Below are 17,281 nucleotides of genomic sequence, written 5' to 3'. Positions count from 1 at the left end.
TTTTATAGAAATTCACAGATGGATTCCCAAAATTTATATGGAGAGCAAAGAATCTAGACTAGTCAGAGCAATTCTGATAAAGAGAGACAAAGTAGGAGGACTTACACTACCTGATTTCAAAATTTATTATAAAGCTATTGTAATGAAAAGAGTGTGGATTGACATAAAGATAGACATAGAGATCAATGGAATAGAAGAGTCCAGAAATAGATCCACACATACACGATCAATTGGTTTTTCAACCAGGGTACCCGGGTAATTCAGTGGGGAAAGGATCTGCTCTTCAGCAGAGGTGCTGCGACGATTAGATAACCACACGCAAAAACTGAACCTGGATTCTTACATTATACCTTCAATAGAAATTAACTCAAATGATCAGAAACCTAAATGTAAGAGCTTAAATTATAAAAATCTCAGCAACCCAGGATTTGGCAAAGATACCTGAAATAGAACACAAAAAAACCTAAACTGTAGAAGAAAATACTGACAATTTGGACTTCATCAAAACAAAAAACTTCTCAGTGTCACAAATGAAAAGCCACAGAGAGCTTAAAGAAATATTCACAAAACATCTAATGAAATTACTTGTATTTGAAATATGTAAAGAATTTTTCTGACTCAGTAATTAGACAAAAACCTAATTTTTAAAGTGGGCAAAATAAGTTAAACATATTTTACCACCAAAGATACATTGATGGCAAATAAAAATCCAAACCAAACTCGTTGCCATCGCGTCGATTCCGACTCATAGCAGCCCTGTAGGTCAGAGTAGAACTGCCCCATAGAGTTTCCAAGGAGCACCTGGTGGATTCAAACTGTCGACCTTTTGGTTAGCAGCTGTAGGTCTTAACCACTGCGCCACCAGGGTTTCTGATGGCAAATAAGCACACAAAAAGATTTGCAACATTATTTTTTAGTCATGGAAATACAAATTAAAACTATAATAAGATGCTATCACACACCAACTAGAATGACTTAAAAAGACTGAGCATCCCAAGTGTTGGCAAGGATGTGGAGCAACTAGAACTCTCATGCATTGCTAGTGAGAATGTAAAAGGATAAAATCACTTTGGAAAACAGTTTGGCAGTTTCTTAAAATGTTAAGCATTCATTTGCCATGGGACCCAGACATTCCATTTCAGGTATTTACCCAAGAGAAATGAAGGCATATGTCTTCAAAAAGACTTGTTCATGGATCTTGTTAGCGGCTTTATTTGCAGTAACCAAAAAACTGGAAACAATTCAAATGACCATCAGCAAGTGAATGGATAAGCACATTGTTGGATATTCATACAACGTAATACTTCCCAGCAATAAAAAAAGAACAACTTACTGATACATACAACATGGGGGGCTCTCAAAATAAGTATGCTGAATGAAAGAAGTCATACCAAAAAAATGTATATACTTATATGATTTCATTTATATACAATTTTGCAAACTAATCTATGGTGACAGAAAGTACATTTTTAGTGGTTGAGGAAGGATTACAAAGATTACAAAAGGATACAAGGATACTTTTGAGAGTGCTTATCTTAACTGTGATGGCTTCTTGATTGTATGCATATGTTACAACTCATCAAATTGTATATTTTAAATATATGCAGTTTATAATGTGTCACTTATACCGCAGTAAAGCTATAAAAAACAAAAACAAAACAGTGCATTCCCTGTCCAGTGCTGTCGAGTCGATTCCGACTCATAGGACAGAGTAGAACTCCCCCGTAGAGTTTCCAAGGAGCACCTGACGGATTCAAACTGCCGACCCTTTGGTTACCAGCCGTACGTAGCATGTAACCACTATGCCACCAGGGTTTCCGCGCATTCCCTAAGACCCAGCAATTTCACTTCAGCCCTAGGGAAACAATCACTTGTCTAAGGATGCATTTATTTACAGGCTGTTCATGGTAGTGTTTATAATACCAAAAAGTCAGAAACAAGCTCAATGTTCATTAGCAGGAGAATGGATAAATGATGGTATTTCCATAAATGAAATATTGTACACCCAAAAAACTGAATGAACACATATCAAATAGGTAAATCCCACAAAAGAATGTTATACCAAGTAAAAGTAAGTTGCAGAATGTATTCTCTATGATACGTATATAATGTTTAAAAACTTGCAAAATAATACTACATATTTGGTATATGTACAGTTGTAGTAAAAGTATGAAGAAATGTGTAAACCCATTGCCACTGAGTCAATTCCGACTCATAGCAACCATATATAGGAAAGAGCAGAACTGCCCCATAGGGTTTTCAAGGAGCAGCGGGTGGATTCGAACTGCCGATCTTTTGATTAACAACCATAGCTCTTAACCACTGCGCCAGCATGGCTCCAAAAATGTATAAATCCGATGTGGTTGAGTCGATTCAGTCTCATAGTGACCGTGTAGGACATAGTGGAACTGCCCCATAGGGTTTCCAAGGAGTAGTTGGTGGATTCTAACTGCCCACCTTTTGGTTAGCATCCAAGCACTTAACCACCGTGTCACCAGGGCTCTCCAAAAATGTACGGGAATCATAAGTTCAAATTGAAGAAAAAGAGGTTAGTTGGGAAATGGGGCACACTGGTTTCCTAGAGTACTGGCTCTGTGTTTCTTAGTCTAGGTGGTATTCATTTTATTATTATAATACCATTTTTCATGTCCAGAATATCTTGTACAAATTTTGAAAATAAATGCTTTTGAGCACTTCAAAAAATGAGCTGCTGATTTGTCGTCATGTGTTTTTAATCTCCCTCCTTGTCCTCCCCTACTCCCTTTGTCTCTTTTAATAGCTAATAGAGAGGCTGATGTACTATTTGAAGTATTATTTGATGAAGAATTTCCTGGAGGTTTAACAATAAGGTTTGTATTTCCAGATGATAATTGCTCTTTGTGAGTGTATCTATGTGGTTATATTTTACATGATATTTTTATTTTACTTATTTCTTTATTTATCTACAATTTGACTTCATATTATTTGCAGGACATCAAACTTGGTGCTAGGGATATAACTGTGAATAAAACAGACATGATTTCTACCCTCATGGAACTTTCAGTCTAATGGAGGAGATAATTAAGCAACTGATTACAATGTTAATTATTTAGTTAAAGTACAATCAGTGCTGGCAAAGAGAAGTGCAGGTTGCCGTAACAGTATGACTGCCCTGATAGTGCCCGAAAGGCTTGTTTGAGGAGGTGATATTTTAGATGGGACTTGAAAAATGAACCAGCCCTGGTGGCGCAGTGGTTAAGCATTTGGCCAGTAATCAAAACGTCAGCAGTTCAAATCCACCAACTGCTCCTTGGAAACCCAGTGGGACAGTTCTACTCTGTCCTGTAGGGTCGCTATGAGTCGGAATCAACTCGACAGCAGCAGGTTTGATTTTTTTGGTTTAGGAGAAGAGGGAGAAGAGTGAAAAGTGTCTCAGGAAGAAGGGATAACATATGTAACCAAGGGCATTTTCACTCATTCAAGAAACCAAAAGAATGCCAGCGTGGCTAAGCCTCAGAGACTAAGGAAGAGAGAAGAGCAGTGCCCACACCGTGTAGGGACTTGTAAGCTGTGGGTGAGACTTGAGTATGTTTTTGGGAAGCACCCAATAAAATGAAAGATTAAAGTTAGAGGAGAAAGTATCACGACAGAATGAGAGGCATCACGGTATAGTAAAGTGAGGCTCTCCTACCTATAATTTGTGTTTCCTTGGATAAGTTAGTTGGAAGCATCCTGACCCTTAATTTCTTCATCTGTAAGGAAGATACATACTTCAGCAGGTTGTTGTGAGGATAGAATAAAATGCTTTCCACTTGTCCTTCCCCTTCTAAAAATTAGCTGGAAATCTAAACAGAATTTAGCTTAATTTTTTTTTCTTCTCTGTTTTTATTAATGGCTAATTAAAATTAAAAAGTAGTTACTCTTGTTGAACCTCCTTGCCTAAAACTACAGTCTTCAGTCCTTATCTACCACCTGTCTGTCAGTTTTTGGTACTATGGTGGCTTACATGTTGCTGTGATGCTGGAAGCTATGCCACTGATATTTCAAATACCAGTGGGTTACCCGGGGTGGGCAGGTTTCAGCGGAGCTTCCAGACGAAGACAGACTAGAAAGAAAGGCCTGGCGGTCTCTTTCCAAAATCACAGCAGAGTATTGTCCAGTACAGTTAGTGCTGGAAGTTGAGCTGCTAGGTTGGGAGGCACTCAAAATACACAGTGACCACAGCAGTGGACTCAAGTATACCAACGATCGTGAAGATAGTGCAGGACCAGGCAGTTTCCTTCTGTTGTACATAGGGTCTCCATGTGTCAGAGCCAACTCAACAGCAATGACCAGCCAACAACAAGCCTTATACCAAGTGGTCACCTTGAGAACGCTGAAGGTTTTGCAATTTAGATATGTCTGTTACCTAAAGACTTTATCTTGTCTGTACTCTTCACATGCTGTAGCAGAGTCTGGATCCCGTGTTTGATTTTATTTTTCATGAAAATGTTGACTTACAATGTTAGTCAACCAACTTTCAGAAACTTTTTTAATATGATTAACTTTATTCTCGGTGTCTTTTTTTCCATCCCAGGTAAACAGAGTGAATTTCTTGACTGATGGAATATGTAACAGAGGGCTGTGTAAAAAATTACCTTCTTGTGCTATAAAAAAAAAAAAAAATTTTTTTTTTTTTTTTTTTTTGTGCTATAGTCATTCCTATAACGCACAACCTTCAGTAGATGTACCTGGCAACCTTGAGCTTAGAAAGATTTCTCATAAAGTAATTCTCTTTTTCCATGGTCTTAACAGTATAAGCAAATCGTATTCTCAGAAAAAATTAGGTGATAGAACTGAAAACATTTGACAAGAGAAGGTGTATTTTAATATCCTAATGCATTTATCGAGGCCAAAAGAGAACACAAGCCCTTGTCTCTTAAGCCTTCCCAGCTCCAGACCCAGAACTTTAAGGATGAAAGACTAGACTCAATAAATGATCAAGAGACAAAATTAGCATTTGCCTTGTTGCATAGGTTGAGCTGCACTGAGAATGGCTTCATACCTTAGGTAGTTCCTGGGCTTTCTTAGACCACACTGTGCAAACCACAATTTTTTAAAGAAGTTTGGTGTTTAATTCATAAATTTCCAGTTATGCTGAGTTATTAAGTTGTAAACTTCTTAATGACAAGCTGTTACAGTTCTTGCCTCCCTTCGTTACAGCAAACACGTACACGTACGCACACCTACACCTCTAGAACAGGTTTTTTTCTCCCCATCTGGTAAGCACTGGGTATAGTCTGTTAGTGAGTAACTTCAGAAATGTAATTGAGATTTGTCTATGAATTCAAGTTCCTCTGCTGAATTTTAAAATAATGTTTATTAATCCTGATGATAGACTTGTTGGGTGCCGTCAAGTTGATTTTTGACTCGTAGCGACCCCATGTGACAGAGTAGAACTGCTCCATATGGTTTCCTAGTCTGTAATCTTTACAGAAGCAGATCACCGGGTGTTTCTCCTTTGGAGCTGCTGGGTGGGTTCAAACCGCCAACCTTTCAGTTAGCAGCCAAGCACTTAACTCGTGTGCCACCAGGGCTCCTTGATGATGGACTGTCCCCCCTCAAAACTTGATTTTTCTGCTCCCTATTTTTTTTTTTAGCACATCTAGTATTATTTTCCTCTGACTCTGATACAACTTTATTTTTAGATGCTTACCTGGTAGAGGTTATCGACTGCCAACAAGTGCCTTAGTGAACCTTTCTCACGGGAGCCGCTCCGAAACTGGAAATCAGAAGTTGACAGCCATAGTGAAACCACAACCAGCTGTGAATCACTACAGCTCAAATTACTCAGTTTCATCCGGGCATTTGGGAGGCCTCAACCATTCCCCTCAATCGCTTTTTGTTCCTACTCAAGTAAGACCCCCAGTTTTTGATAGCCTTCTACCCTCGTTACAAATCACAGGTGTGCTTTGTAAGCATAGTTGTTGAATTACTAACTAAAAACCTAATTTGACTTAGTTTTCCTTATTCAAAACATTTGGTTCAAGTCAATTTCAGATTTTTTAAATTATAATTGATAGCATTCTAACTCTTATAAAATTACAGTTACATTAAAGAAGAATGCGTTTTGTTTAAATAATGAGCTTGAGACTGTGCGTATTTTCTCGTGTATTTACTTTTCAAATTAGCATTTAAGTTTTTTACCTACACAGTAGTTTAAATGCCCCCATGCTATCTGCTATGAATGACATAAATTTGAAAGCCAAAAGAGAGACAACTAAATCATGTTTATCAAAAGCAATTTTCACACTGAACTGTACAGGTAAAAAATGTTGAAAGGGTAAATGTTTTGTTATAAATATTTTTAGCACAATTTGAAAAAAACAAAACAATTGTCAAGTTTCTACCCTTTAACTGATGGGTGGTTTCCTTTATTTCATCTTTCTGGGGACAAAAATTGAGTTTTCTTTTATCAGACACTTTATTTGATTCTGTGGCCCCAGATCTTTCACTTAACCAAATTTTTTCACCCCAAATAACACATGTTTATTGTAGAACAATTAGAGAACATAAATAAGTAGGTAATAACAAGAGACACAAATAAAAAGCCTCTGAAATCTCATAGTAACCACTGTTAAATTGTGGTGCAAGCTTTTCTAGAGTTTTGAATCTGCATAAAATCACTTCCTTACAAGTAATAGCTGATTTGTTAACTATTAAGTTACTTCTGTGTGCACCGAAGATTTTTTTAAATAAAGTCTTTAGATGTTACTTTGAATATGGTAATATATTAGTAAATTAGGAGATAAATCTGTTGGTCAAGGATAATCTTTTGTAGTATTTGTTGTACTTTGAATAGTTTTTTAATAAAACCATTAAATACCAGTTGCATGTAAAGAAGATTACTTTCATGCCAATAGAATATTTCTATGTACAGTACAATTCTGTACTGTGTTGTAGTTCTATAGAATAAATTATTTAGTGAATAAATTATTTGATTTTTAATATGAACCTTTATTCATATTTTATATCCTTATGAATTTTTTTGTATTTTGCCAGGTACCTACTAAAGAAGATGATGAATTTTGCAACATTTGGCAGTCCTTACAAGAATCTGGAAAGTCTCAACACTTTCAGCCAGCTATTCAAGAGAAGGTTAGTTAGTGCACTTTGTTTGATGGACAGTTAATTTAAAGAATAAATATTTTTATATTTCTCTTTTAAGCATGCAAGGATTATTTTTTCCTTAAATCTCATAAAAAATGAAATGACAGTTTTGACCATAAATTTACATATTTCTCAGACATATATAAAAATTTTGGACCTGTGTATAAGAATATAGATAATTTTTCTCTTAGTGTTTGGATTTTTTTTTAACTTGTTTTCAAAATTATAATAACTATAATTTTAAGGAAACCCTGGTGGCGTAGTAGTTAAGAGCTTTTAATAGCATTCATTGAAGTATTTGTTTCCATTTGAGTTCATAGTTTTCTGCTGGCAATTGATTGTAAATCTGAATGAGCAAATTTGCATTCCTTGGTAGAGATTAAGAAAAGAAATTCTGCTGAAAGAGTAGAAACTTAGCCAGAGAGAGGAGGAGGAAAAGGGATGAATTCCTACTACATTTTTTGCTAGTTACAGTCCTACCTTCTCAGCTCAGGCTCTAGAAGGAGGGGCTCATTTATTCTAATGTGTGTCAAGAGCTGAGCTAAAGAGAGCTATCTCCCAGTGTCCAGGTAGTCAGTTAAGACAAGCCAAACTGAAATAACAATTTACTCACTTCAGTAGTATAAGCAAGGGGCCAGAAAGAAGGTACTGGCTCCCCCAGTATTCTATTTTTCACCAACAGAAGGCACTGGCAAGGGTCAGATATATTAGTGCAGACAGAGGGGATCATCTCACTGCTGAAGGAGCCCCAAACAAAAGACTTACCATTTTATGGCCCAGGGGCCAGAGTCGGGTAGGGAGGGAGAGAGGAGGTAGGGCTAGGAGTAGACTGAGTAAAAACGGAGAAAAGGGTCTTCAAAGTTCCCCATAAGGAGGTCTCAACAGAGGTACCTGTGAAGGGCCAAGGGCCCATCAAATAAAAAATAGAGGCCTCTAAATAGAGACATTTGGGCTAAGAATGGTGATAAATGTAAATGCATGGCTGGCCTGGGGAGGGGAAAGAAGGGAGGCACTTGAGTACTTAACTGTAAGTCCCTCCAGACTCTGTACCAAGTCTGCTGTGGATAGGGCAATTTTCCCTCATGAGACCTGCCTCTAGCCTTTGTAATTGCCTATGGTCGGCCCCAAAAGATCGCACATGGGATTTTGGCCTGGAACCTGACTCCTCAGTACCCTCCAGTAATACAGGCATTAAGGAGCCTTGGTGACACGATAGTTAAGCTCTCAGCTGCTAACCAAAAGGTCAGTGGTTCGAACCCACTGTGGGAAAAAGATGTGGCAGTCTGCTTCCGTAAAGAACACAGTCTGAGAAACCCTATGGGGCAGTTCTGCTCTGTCCTACAGTCATTATTGAGTCAGAATCAACTCAAAGGCAACAGGTTTTGTTTTGGTTTTGGAATGTTGTCATTATCAGAGCTAGGGGGGGAAATAGCAAAGAGAATGATGGTAAAAACATAAAAAGAATTATGAGACCCTGGTGGTGTAGTGGTTAAGAGTTTGGCTGCTAACCAAAAGGTCAGCAGTTTGAATTACCAGGCGCTCCTTGGAAACCCTATGGGGCAGTTCTACTCTGTCTTATAGGGTCGCTATGAGTCAGGATCAACTCGATGGCACTGGATTTGTTTGGGTTTTTTTTTTTTTTTTTGATGACGATGTACAGTTCTCCTCTGTTAATAATTAAAAGCCTTCTTTATATCATCCATAAATTTTTTCTACCTAAATGTAATCCATATCCAGATTTTCAAATTCTCTTTTCGTCTAATTTATTTGATACTGCTAGCCACTCATGTGTCAGGAATTCTCCATTATCATTCATTCATTCACTCCATCAGTACATATTTACTGAGTGCCTACCATGTATTTGCCAGGTGTTGCTCTGTGCAGTGAGAATATAGTAAATAAAACAAAAATGCTGGGCATCATAACAGTTTGTATTCTAGGGAGGACAGGACAATAAACAAGATAAGTAAATTGCATGGTATATTAGAAGATAATATGTAAGTTTGAGAACAATTCAGGGAAGAGGAGTGGGAATTAGGGTGGGGTGGTGAGATGTTGCAGTTTTTAATGAAATGATCAGGTGTCATTTGAGCAAAGGTTTGAATGAAATAAGGAGTAGGGTATGTGAAAGGAGAGTATTCCAGACAAATTCAGAGGTAGTCCTTGGGTGGGGGAAGTGGGGAGCATGTGTGACATTCTCAAGGAAGAGAAGGGAAACTGTGATGGCTAAAGGATTAGAGTGAGCAGTAGGAAATGAGATTAGAGCCGCAACACATCAGCCTAATGTAGGACCTTGTAAGCCATTATTTAGATATTGGCTTTTACTCTGAGTCAGGTGGGAAGTTAATGGAGGATTTTGAGCAGGGGAGTGACATGATCTGACTTACATTTTAACAGGATCACTCTGCCTGTTCTCTCGAGAATGGACTGTAGAGGAGCCAAGGTAGAAACAAATTAGTTAGGAGGCTCCTGAAATCATCAGGGTGAGAGTTGATAATGACTGGACCAAGGTAGTTGAAGTTTGTGAGAAGTGGTCAAGTTCTAAACATTTTGGAAAGTAATTCTTCTGCCAATGAATTGGGTGTGAGTGTGAAAGAGAAAGAGAGGGGCGTAAAGGATGTGACTCTTACAGTCTGAGTAACTGAAAGGATGGAGTGGCCATTGAGATGGGAAGATTGCAGGCCAAGCTGGTTTGTGGGTGAAGATCAAGAATTCAGTTGTGGATTTATATATTTGGACAAAGAACATATATGTTATTTAAAGCCAAGGAAGTGGGTATAGATAGAAAAGAGGTCCAATACCTGAGCCTTTGGGCATTTCATCTTCAAAGAGTCAGAAAAATTAGGTGAAACTGACAAAGAACACTGAGTAGGAACAGCCGATGAAACAGGAAAAAACGAGGAGAGAGTGGCGTTCTAGATGGCAAGTGAAAAATGGATGTCAAGGAGAAGTGAGTGATCAGCTCTGTCAAACTGTTGGTGGATCAGTTAAGATGAAAACTGAAAGTTGACCCTCGGGTTTAGTGCATGAAGGTCATTGGAAGGCTTGACGAGCATTTTCAGTGGAGTGGTGGGAATAAAAGATAAATTGGAGTGGGTTTAAGAGACAAGGGGAGAAGAGAAATTAGTGGCAACAAACACTTTCAAGGAGTTTTGCTCTAAAAGGAAACATTTCCCTGAGTCCCCTGTTGCCTTAACCAGCTTCTTTATTAACTCCTCTTCCAACCTTTCACTAGAGACTGTACCCCAAAACTCAGTATCAGCTTAGTTTCTTTTTCCTTCTTTTGCCTTTTTTCTCAACCGCTGGCTTCAGCTTTATCATACAATCTATATCTCTAGTTCCAGCCTCAATCAAGATCTAATTCAGTATCTCCAGCTTTCTAGAGCACAGGTATAGCTGAATGTCCTGCCATCACCTCAACCTAAAGAAGTCTCAGATTGACCTCATGTAAAGCGTCTTCTGTTATCCTTGTTTCTGTCGATTACACCACCATTTCCCCAGTAATATATTCTAGAAATCTTCGAGTAAAGATGCTTTGCTTTTTCTTCCTAAAATTTTATTACCAATGAGACCCTACATCTGTTCCTTCCCAGTTAGTTCTCAGTAACAGGACCTTAGATTATCATCTCAGGCTTACGCTAGCTTCCCTTGTGCTCTTCCTGTTTCTTATGTCTTTCCCCTATAGTCTTTCTTATATATTATTGCCTAATTAATCTCTTCTAAAGACTCTTTCACCTGTGTTGGCCCCATGGTATAATTGGGTAGAGCGTCTGGCTAATAAGAGCTCTTGGGTCTGAACTCAGCTTATGCCCGGAAGTAGTGTGGTGTGATAAATGTGGTATTGGGCTCAGAATTAGGAAATACAGGTTTTGTGACTCAAACTGAGCAAATCTTCTGATTTCTCTGGGGCTCTGTCCCCTCATCTGTGAAATTAAGGCATTGGACTTAAATGATGCCTGTGGTCTTTTCCAGCCCTAAAGTAGTTTGTTTCTCTGATACTCTAGAATATAGAGTACTACCTTTTAGTACTACACAAATCCAACCTCAACTCCTCAAACTAATACCTAAGGCCTTCCATAATCTAACCCTGCCTGATTCATAAAAGTATGCCCAACTACTTGGTAAAATAGTCTGTACCAGTCAGATTAGTCTCTTTACTTTCCCTTTTCCATAAACAGATAATTTTCATTTCTGGACATGTACTCTTTTTGTTCCTTCCACTTCAAATGCCCTTTCCTCTCTAACTGCCGAAACCCCCAATTCTGTCATAGTCTAGGTCAAATTCTGCTAGTCATGTTTTCACCCTGTTTCCTTAAGATAGAATCCAGCAACTTGATATTAAGTTTCTCAGAATCTGCTGCGTGCATCTTCTGGTATAAATAATCATTCACACCCACGTTTTATTTCCTTTATGTTCCAAGAATTATGAGCGACCAAATGCAACTCAGATCCTGAAATGTTAATAACGAGACTGGTTTTCATCTGGTGAGCAAATCTTGAAGAGCTCAGCATAATAAAAATATTCTGCCTTTTCTTGATATAACAATATACCCAGTAAAACCCTAACAATGTGACTGGCACAAATAGCTTTATATGAATATCAGATAGAAACATGTTTTTGAAAACAGCCCAAAGAACTGTACTCAAAACTAGAATATTTGCTTTCTGATTAAACTTATGGCACACTTTTTCTCAAGTGGTACCATGAACATGGATTTTGAAGTTAGGCAAATCTGAGCTCAGATGTCATCTCTCCCATTACTTAGTTCTCTGACCGGCTTATCACTTTGAACCTCAGTTTATTCATCTATGAAATGGAATCAAGATATGACATAGTATTGTTACGATGATGTTAAGATAATGGATGCAAAGTACATCTTAATGCCTGGCACATATTTCATGCTCACAGAATAGTTGTTTGTACCCATCTTTTGAGCTTGACATTCTAATTCCCTTCCTTGGTATCAGGAACCTCCATAATGCACTGCTGTAGTCCAAAACCTCATCGGTCATTGTACGAGGCTGATAGAAATCTTCTAGCCCTTTTCAACTTCGTTGGACCTTCCCATACACTCATGCATATCACAGCTACTTCAGAGCATGTCTGATACCAGCTAGAACGTGAGATGCCTTTATACCCAGTGCACTGTTTCCAGGTGAAAATAAGTAGGACCAGCCCAAAATAAAATTGTGAAATGATTACATTAAACATCTCCAGCCTCCATTTTTGCTTCTTGTTGACATTTCAACTACCTGGCTTCTTTTTGCCTTCGGGCTTCCTCTCCCTATCAAAAAACAAAGGAATCTGCTACAATCTTTTATATTTATATGAAATTTATCTATACTGTTTTATTAATTCTATCTGTACTTGTACTGGAAATCCTGGCAGTGTAGTGGTTAAGTGCTACGGCTGCTAACCAAGAGGTCGGCAGTTCACATCCTCCAGGCACTCCTTGGAAACTATCGGGCAGTTCTACTCTGTCCTGTAGGATCGCTATGAGTCGGAATCGACTCGACGGCAGTGGGTTTTTTTTAATACTTGTACTGTCTCAAGTACAGTTGCTTTATAATCAGTCTTGCTATCTGGTAGTATAAGTCTTCCATAATTTGAAAACTTTGACAATATGAATATTTAACAAAAATTAGGAATCGGGGAAAGAGAAGTGGAAGTGAATGTAAATGGGCTAATAATATTCTTAACTTTCATAGAGAGTCGGAAATAATGAACTTTAATCACATTTTTATGGAAAACTCTAAACATGATGAAATAGAGAGAATACTATAAATAACCCCCAGATAATCATCCCCTACCTTACACGTGTCCAGTTTTGTTTTTTCTATAACTCCCGCTTACGTTCCACCCCAACTTCCCTCAGAGGTGGAATTATTTTGAAGCTAATATAGAGGGATGTTTCTGTTGTGAAAAAATATTTGTCTAAAATTTATTATTTTCTTCCATTTTACTTCTGCATTTGTTACCTCAAAGCAAAATTAAATTTAATACTTTCTCTTGAAAATATCATTTGCGTAAAAAGGTTTTCTATGTCTCTTGCTATCTAATAAATGTCTAGAGAAATGTCTGGAGTGATGGTTGTTATGTTAATGATGGTTCTTTCTGGGTGTTGGGATTTGGGGCGTGTTTTGAAAATTCTCTGTATTTTTCTGCCATTGCTTGACTTTTCTGATGAGCTATATAATTTTTATAAAAATAACATAATTTTTTTTACTAAAATTTGAGGAAACGAAGTAGTGATAATATTAAGATTTGGTTTAATTTATAAGATTTTCACCTTTCAGGGTGCAGTTCTACCTCAAGAAATAAGTCAAGTAACTCAACTTCATAAATCTGGCATTAATGACAGCGGTATACAAGGTCAGCAAAGAAAACATGACCCTCACAGAAAATGTAAGTTTTAAATTAGAAAAATATATTTGCAGTGCTAACTGCTTGCTTTTTTTAATTAATAGCTTTATCAAGGTATAATTTACATACCATAAAGTTTACCTTTTTTAAAGTGTACAATTCAGTGAATTTTTTGTATTTTCACAAAGTTGTGCAACCACTGTCTAATTCCAGAATATTTTCATCACCCCAAAACGAAACCCTGTATTTGTTACAGTCATTCCCTATCTTCTCCTGGCCCCAACTGATGGCAACCACTAATCTGCTTTCTGCCACTATGGCTTTACCTGTTCTGGACAGTTCATACAAATGTAGTCATCCAATATGTGGCTTTGTGTGACTGGCTCCTTTCATTTGGCATAATGTTTTCAAGATTCATCCATGTTGTAGCATGTTAGTCCTTTATTCCTTTTTATGGTTGACTAATATTCCGTTCTGTGGATATACAGTCATCCCTCAGTATCTGCAGGGGTTTGGTTCCAGGACCCCCATGGATACCAAAATATAGGAATGCTCAAGTCCCTTATATAAAATGGCATAGTATTTGCATACAGCCTACACACATCCTCCCATATACATTAAATCATCTCTAGATTACTTATAATACCTAATACAGTGTAAAGAGTTGTTGTACTATATTGCTTAGGCAAGGAAAAAAACACTTCATACATGTTCAGTACAGATGCAGCCATTGTAGGCCTAACTATACACTACACTTCAGTAGCAGTGTCAATTTTTTTTTTTTTTTTAATATTTTCCATCTGCAGTTGGTTGAATCCACAGATACAGAACCCACAGATACAGAGGGCTGACTGTACTGCATTTTATTTATCCATTCATGAGTTGATGGATATTTGGGTTGTTTCTACTTTGGGATTGTTATAAACGCTGCTGTGAATACTCACGTCTAAGTTTTTATGTGAACATTGGCTTCCAGCTTTCTTGGGTCTATACCCAGGAGTAGAATTGCTGGGTCATATCGTAACTCTAGGTATAACTTTTTGTGGCAGTGCCAACCTGTTTTTCCAAGTGGCTGCCCCATTTACGTTCCTGCCAGCAACGTATGTGAGTTCCAGAGTTTCCACATCCTCACCAACACTCCTGTCCTTTTTTTTTTTTTTTTTTTTAAGTTATACCCATCCTCTTTTTTTTTAGTGTATCTTCTTTGGCGAGCTATCTGTTCAAATCCTTTGCTCATTTTTTTTTCAAAATTTAGGTATTTGTCTTTCTGTTCTTAAGTTGTGAAAGTTCTTTATTATTTCTAGATATTAGACTCTTACCAGATGTATAATTTGTAAATATTTTTTCCCATCCCGTGAGCTGTCTTTTTACTTTCTTTAGAGTCCTTGAAGCAAAGAAGATTTTAGTTTAGATGAAATTCAGTTTATCTTTTTTTTTTTTTTGCTTGCTTGTGCTTTAGATGTCACAGCTTGAGAAGCCATTTCTTAATCTAAAGTCATGAAGATTTACACCTGTGTCTTCTGAGAGTTTTAGTTTCAGCTCTTGAGTTACTTTTTGTATATGGTAAAAAGTAGAAGTCTGTAGGCATTCTTTTACATGTGGATATCCAGTTGTCTCAGCACCATTTTTTGAAAAGACTCTTCTTTCCCAATTCTTCAGTTCTGTTCTGCTGATCTGTGTGTCTGTGCTTACGCCAACAACACACAGTCTTCATTTGTAAGTTTTGAAATTGGAAAGTTTGAGTGTTCCAACTTTGTTTATCTTTTTCAACATTATTTAGCCTATTATGAGTCCCTTGCATTTCATATGAATTTTAGGATCACTTTATCTGTTTCTGCAAAAAAGCCAGCTGTGATTTTGATAGGGTTTGCACTGAACCCTGTAGATCGATTTGAGGAGTATTTCTACCTACAACAATTTTAAATCTTTCAGTCTATGAACACAAAGTGTCTTTCCATTTATTTAGGTCTTTTTAAATTTCTCTCAGTGATATCTTATGCTTTTCAGTATACAAGTTTTATTTTTTTGTTAAATTTCTTCGTATTTTATTCCTTTTAAGGCTATTGCTAATGGAACTGTTTCCTTAATTTTATTTATTGTTCTGTGTGAGTGTAAAGAAATTGCAGTGATTTTTGTATGTTGCTCTTGTATCCTGCCACCTTGCCCAACTCGTTTATTAGTTCTAGTAATTTGTGTGTGTGTGTGTGTGTGTGTGTGTGTGTGTGTGTGTGTGTGTGTGTGTGTGTGTGTGGATTCTGAAAATACAGTTTTACTTCTTTCTATCCTATCTGGATTCCTTTTCTTTTTCTTGCTTAATTGCCCTGGCTATAACTCTAGTGCTGTGTTGAATAGAAGTTGAAGGAATGGGCATCCTTGTATTATTCCTGATTTTAGGAGGTAAAGCATCTAGTCTTTCATCATTAAGTATGAAATTGTTGTTGTTGTCATTAGGTGCCATCAAGTAGGTTCTGACTCATAGCAACCCTGTGTGCAACAGAACAAAATGCTGCCCGGTTATACGCCCTTCTCAACAATCATTGCTGTTTGAGCCCATTGTTACAGCCACTGTGTCAGTTCATCTCATTGAGGCTCTTCCTCTTTTTTGCTGACCCTCTACTTTACTACCACTCATCTGTCAGTCAAGGTATGAAATTAGCTGTGGATTTTTCATAGATGCCCTTCATCAGGCTGAGGAAGTTCCCTTCTACTCCTACTTTGTTGAGTATTTTTATCATGAAAGAGTGTTAGATTTTGTCCAATGCTTTTTCTGTACCTTTCGTGATGATCTTTATCCATTTAATTATTATGGTATATTACACTGATTAATTTTTTTAGTATATTAAATCAACCTTGCATTCCTGGGATAAATCCCACTTTGTCATAATGTATAATCCTTTTTATATGCTGCTGGATTCAGTTTGCTGGTGTTTTGTTGAGAATTTTTACATCTGTATTCACAAGGGATATTGGTCTATAGTTTTGTTTTCTTGAGATGTCTTTGTCTTGTTTTGGTATAATGACTTATAGAATGAGTTGGAAAGTGTTCCCTTCTCCTCTGTGTTTTAGAAAATCTTGGGAAAGATTGGTGTGAATTCTTTACAACATGTGGTAAAGTTCACCAGTGAAGCTATCTAGACTTGGGCTTTTCTTTGTAGGAAATTTTTTTTTTTAATTGTTAATTCAATCTCTTTACTTGTTATAGGTCTATTCAAATTGTCTATTTCTTCTTGAGTCAGTTTCACTAGTTTTCATCTTTTTAGGAATTTTCCATTTCATCTAGGTTATCTAATTTGTTGGCATACAATGCTCATAGTATTGCCTTATTATCGTTTTTATTTCTGTAAGGTTGGTAGTTATGTCCCCCTTTGATTCATGAATTTAGTCATTTGAGTCTGTTCTTTTTTTTTCATAATATACCTAAAGGTTTGTCAATTTTCTTGATTGGTTTCATTTTCTCAATTGTATTTCTATTCTTTATTTATTTTCATTATAGTCATTATTATTTTCTTCTTTATTCTTGCTTTGGATTTAGTATCTTTAGGCGGAAGGCTACGTTATTGATTTGAGATCTTTCTTCTTTTAATATATGCATTTACAGCTATAAATTTCCAGCTAAGCACTGCTTTAGTTGCATACCATAAGTTTTGACATGTTGTGTTTTCATTGTCATTCATCTCAAAGTATTTTTAATTTTCTTGTGATTTCTTCTTTGACCCATTGGTTATTGAACAGTATGTTGTTAATTTCCACGTGTTAGTGCATTCCATAATTTCCTCTGTTAACTCCTTG

General features: G+C 37.0%; 1 protein-coding gene across 9 annotated transcripts in view; it reads left to right on the top strand.

Annotated features, from left to right (window-relative positions):
• Nucleotides 1-17,281, top strand: part of XRN1 (5'-3' exoribonuclease 1) — a 109,353-nt gene that overhangs the window by 61,303 nt on the left and 30,769 nt on the right. For 7 of the 9 annotated variants that reach the window (XM_064275540.1, XM_064275546.1, XM_064275545.1 and 4 more), the window contains exons 30-33: nt 2,780-2,849; nt 5,667-5,874; nt 7,021-7,116; nt 13,426-13,534. In XM_064275540.1, coding sequence (XP_064131610.1) covers nt 2,780-2,849; nt 5,667-5,874; nt 7,021-7,116; nt 13,426-13,534 — 483 coding nt within the window. Of the gene's footprint in view, nt 1-2,779; nt 2,850-5,666; nt 5,875-7,020; nt 7,117-13,425; nt 13,535-15,943; nt 16,110-17,281 lie in introns of those variants that run through there. The other 2 variants (XM_064275547.1, XM_064275548.1) reach the window with 2 other exon arrangements.

The sequence above is a fragment of the Loxodonta africana genome, chromosome 23 (assembly GCF_030014295.1).
Source record: "Loxodonta africana isolate mLoxAfr1 chromosome 23, mLoxAfr1.hap2, whole genome shotgun sequence".
Lineage (NCBI taxonomy): Eukaryota > Metazoa > Chordata > Mammalia > Proboscidea > Elephantidae > Loxodonta > Loxodonta africana.
The sequence above is the reverse complement of the archived record's forward strand: the minus strand, read 5'-3'. Positions and strand labels throughout refer to the sequence as shown.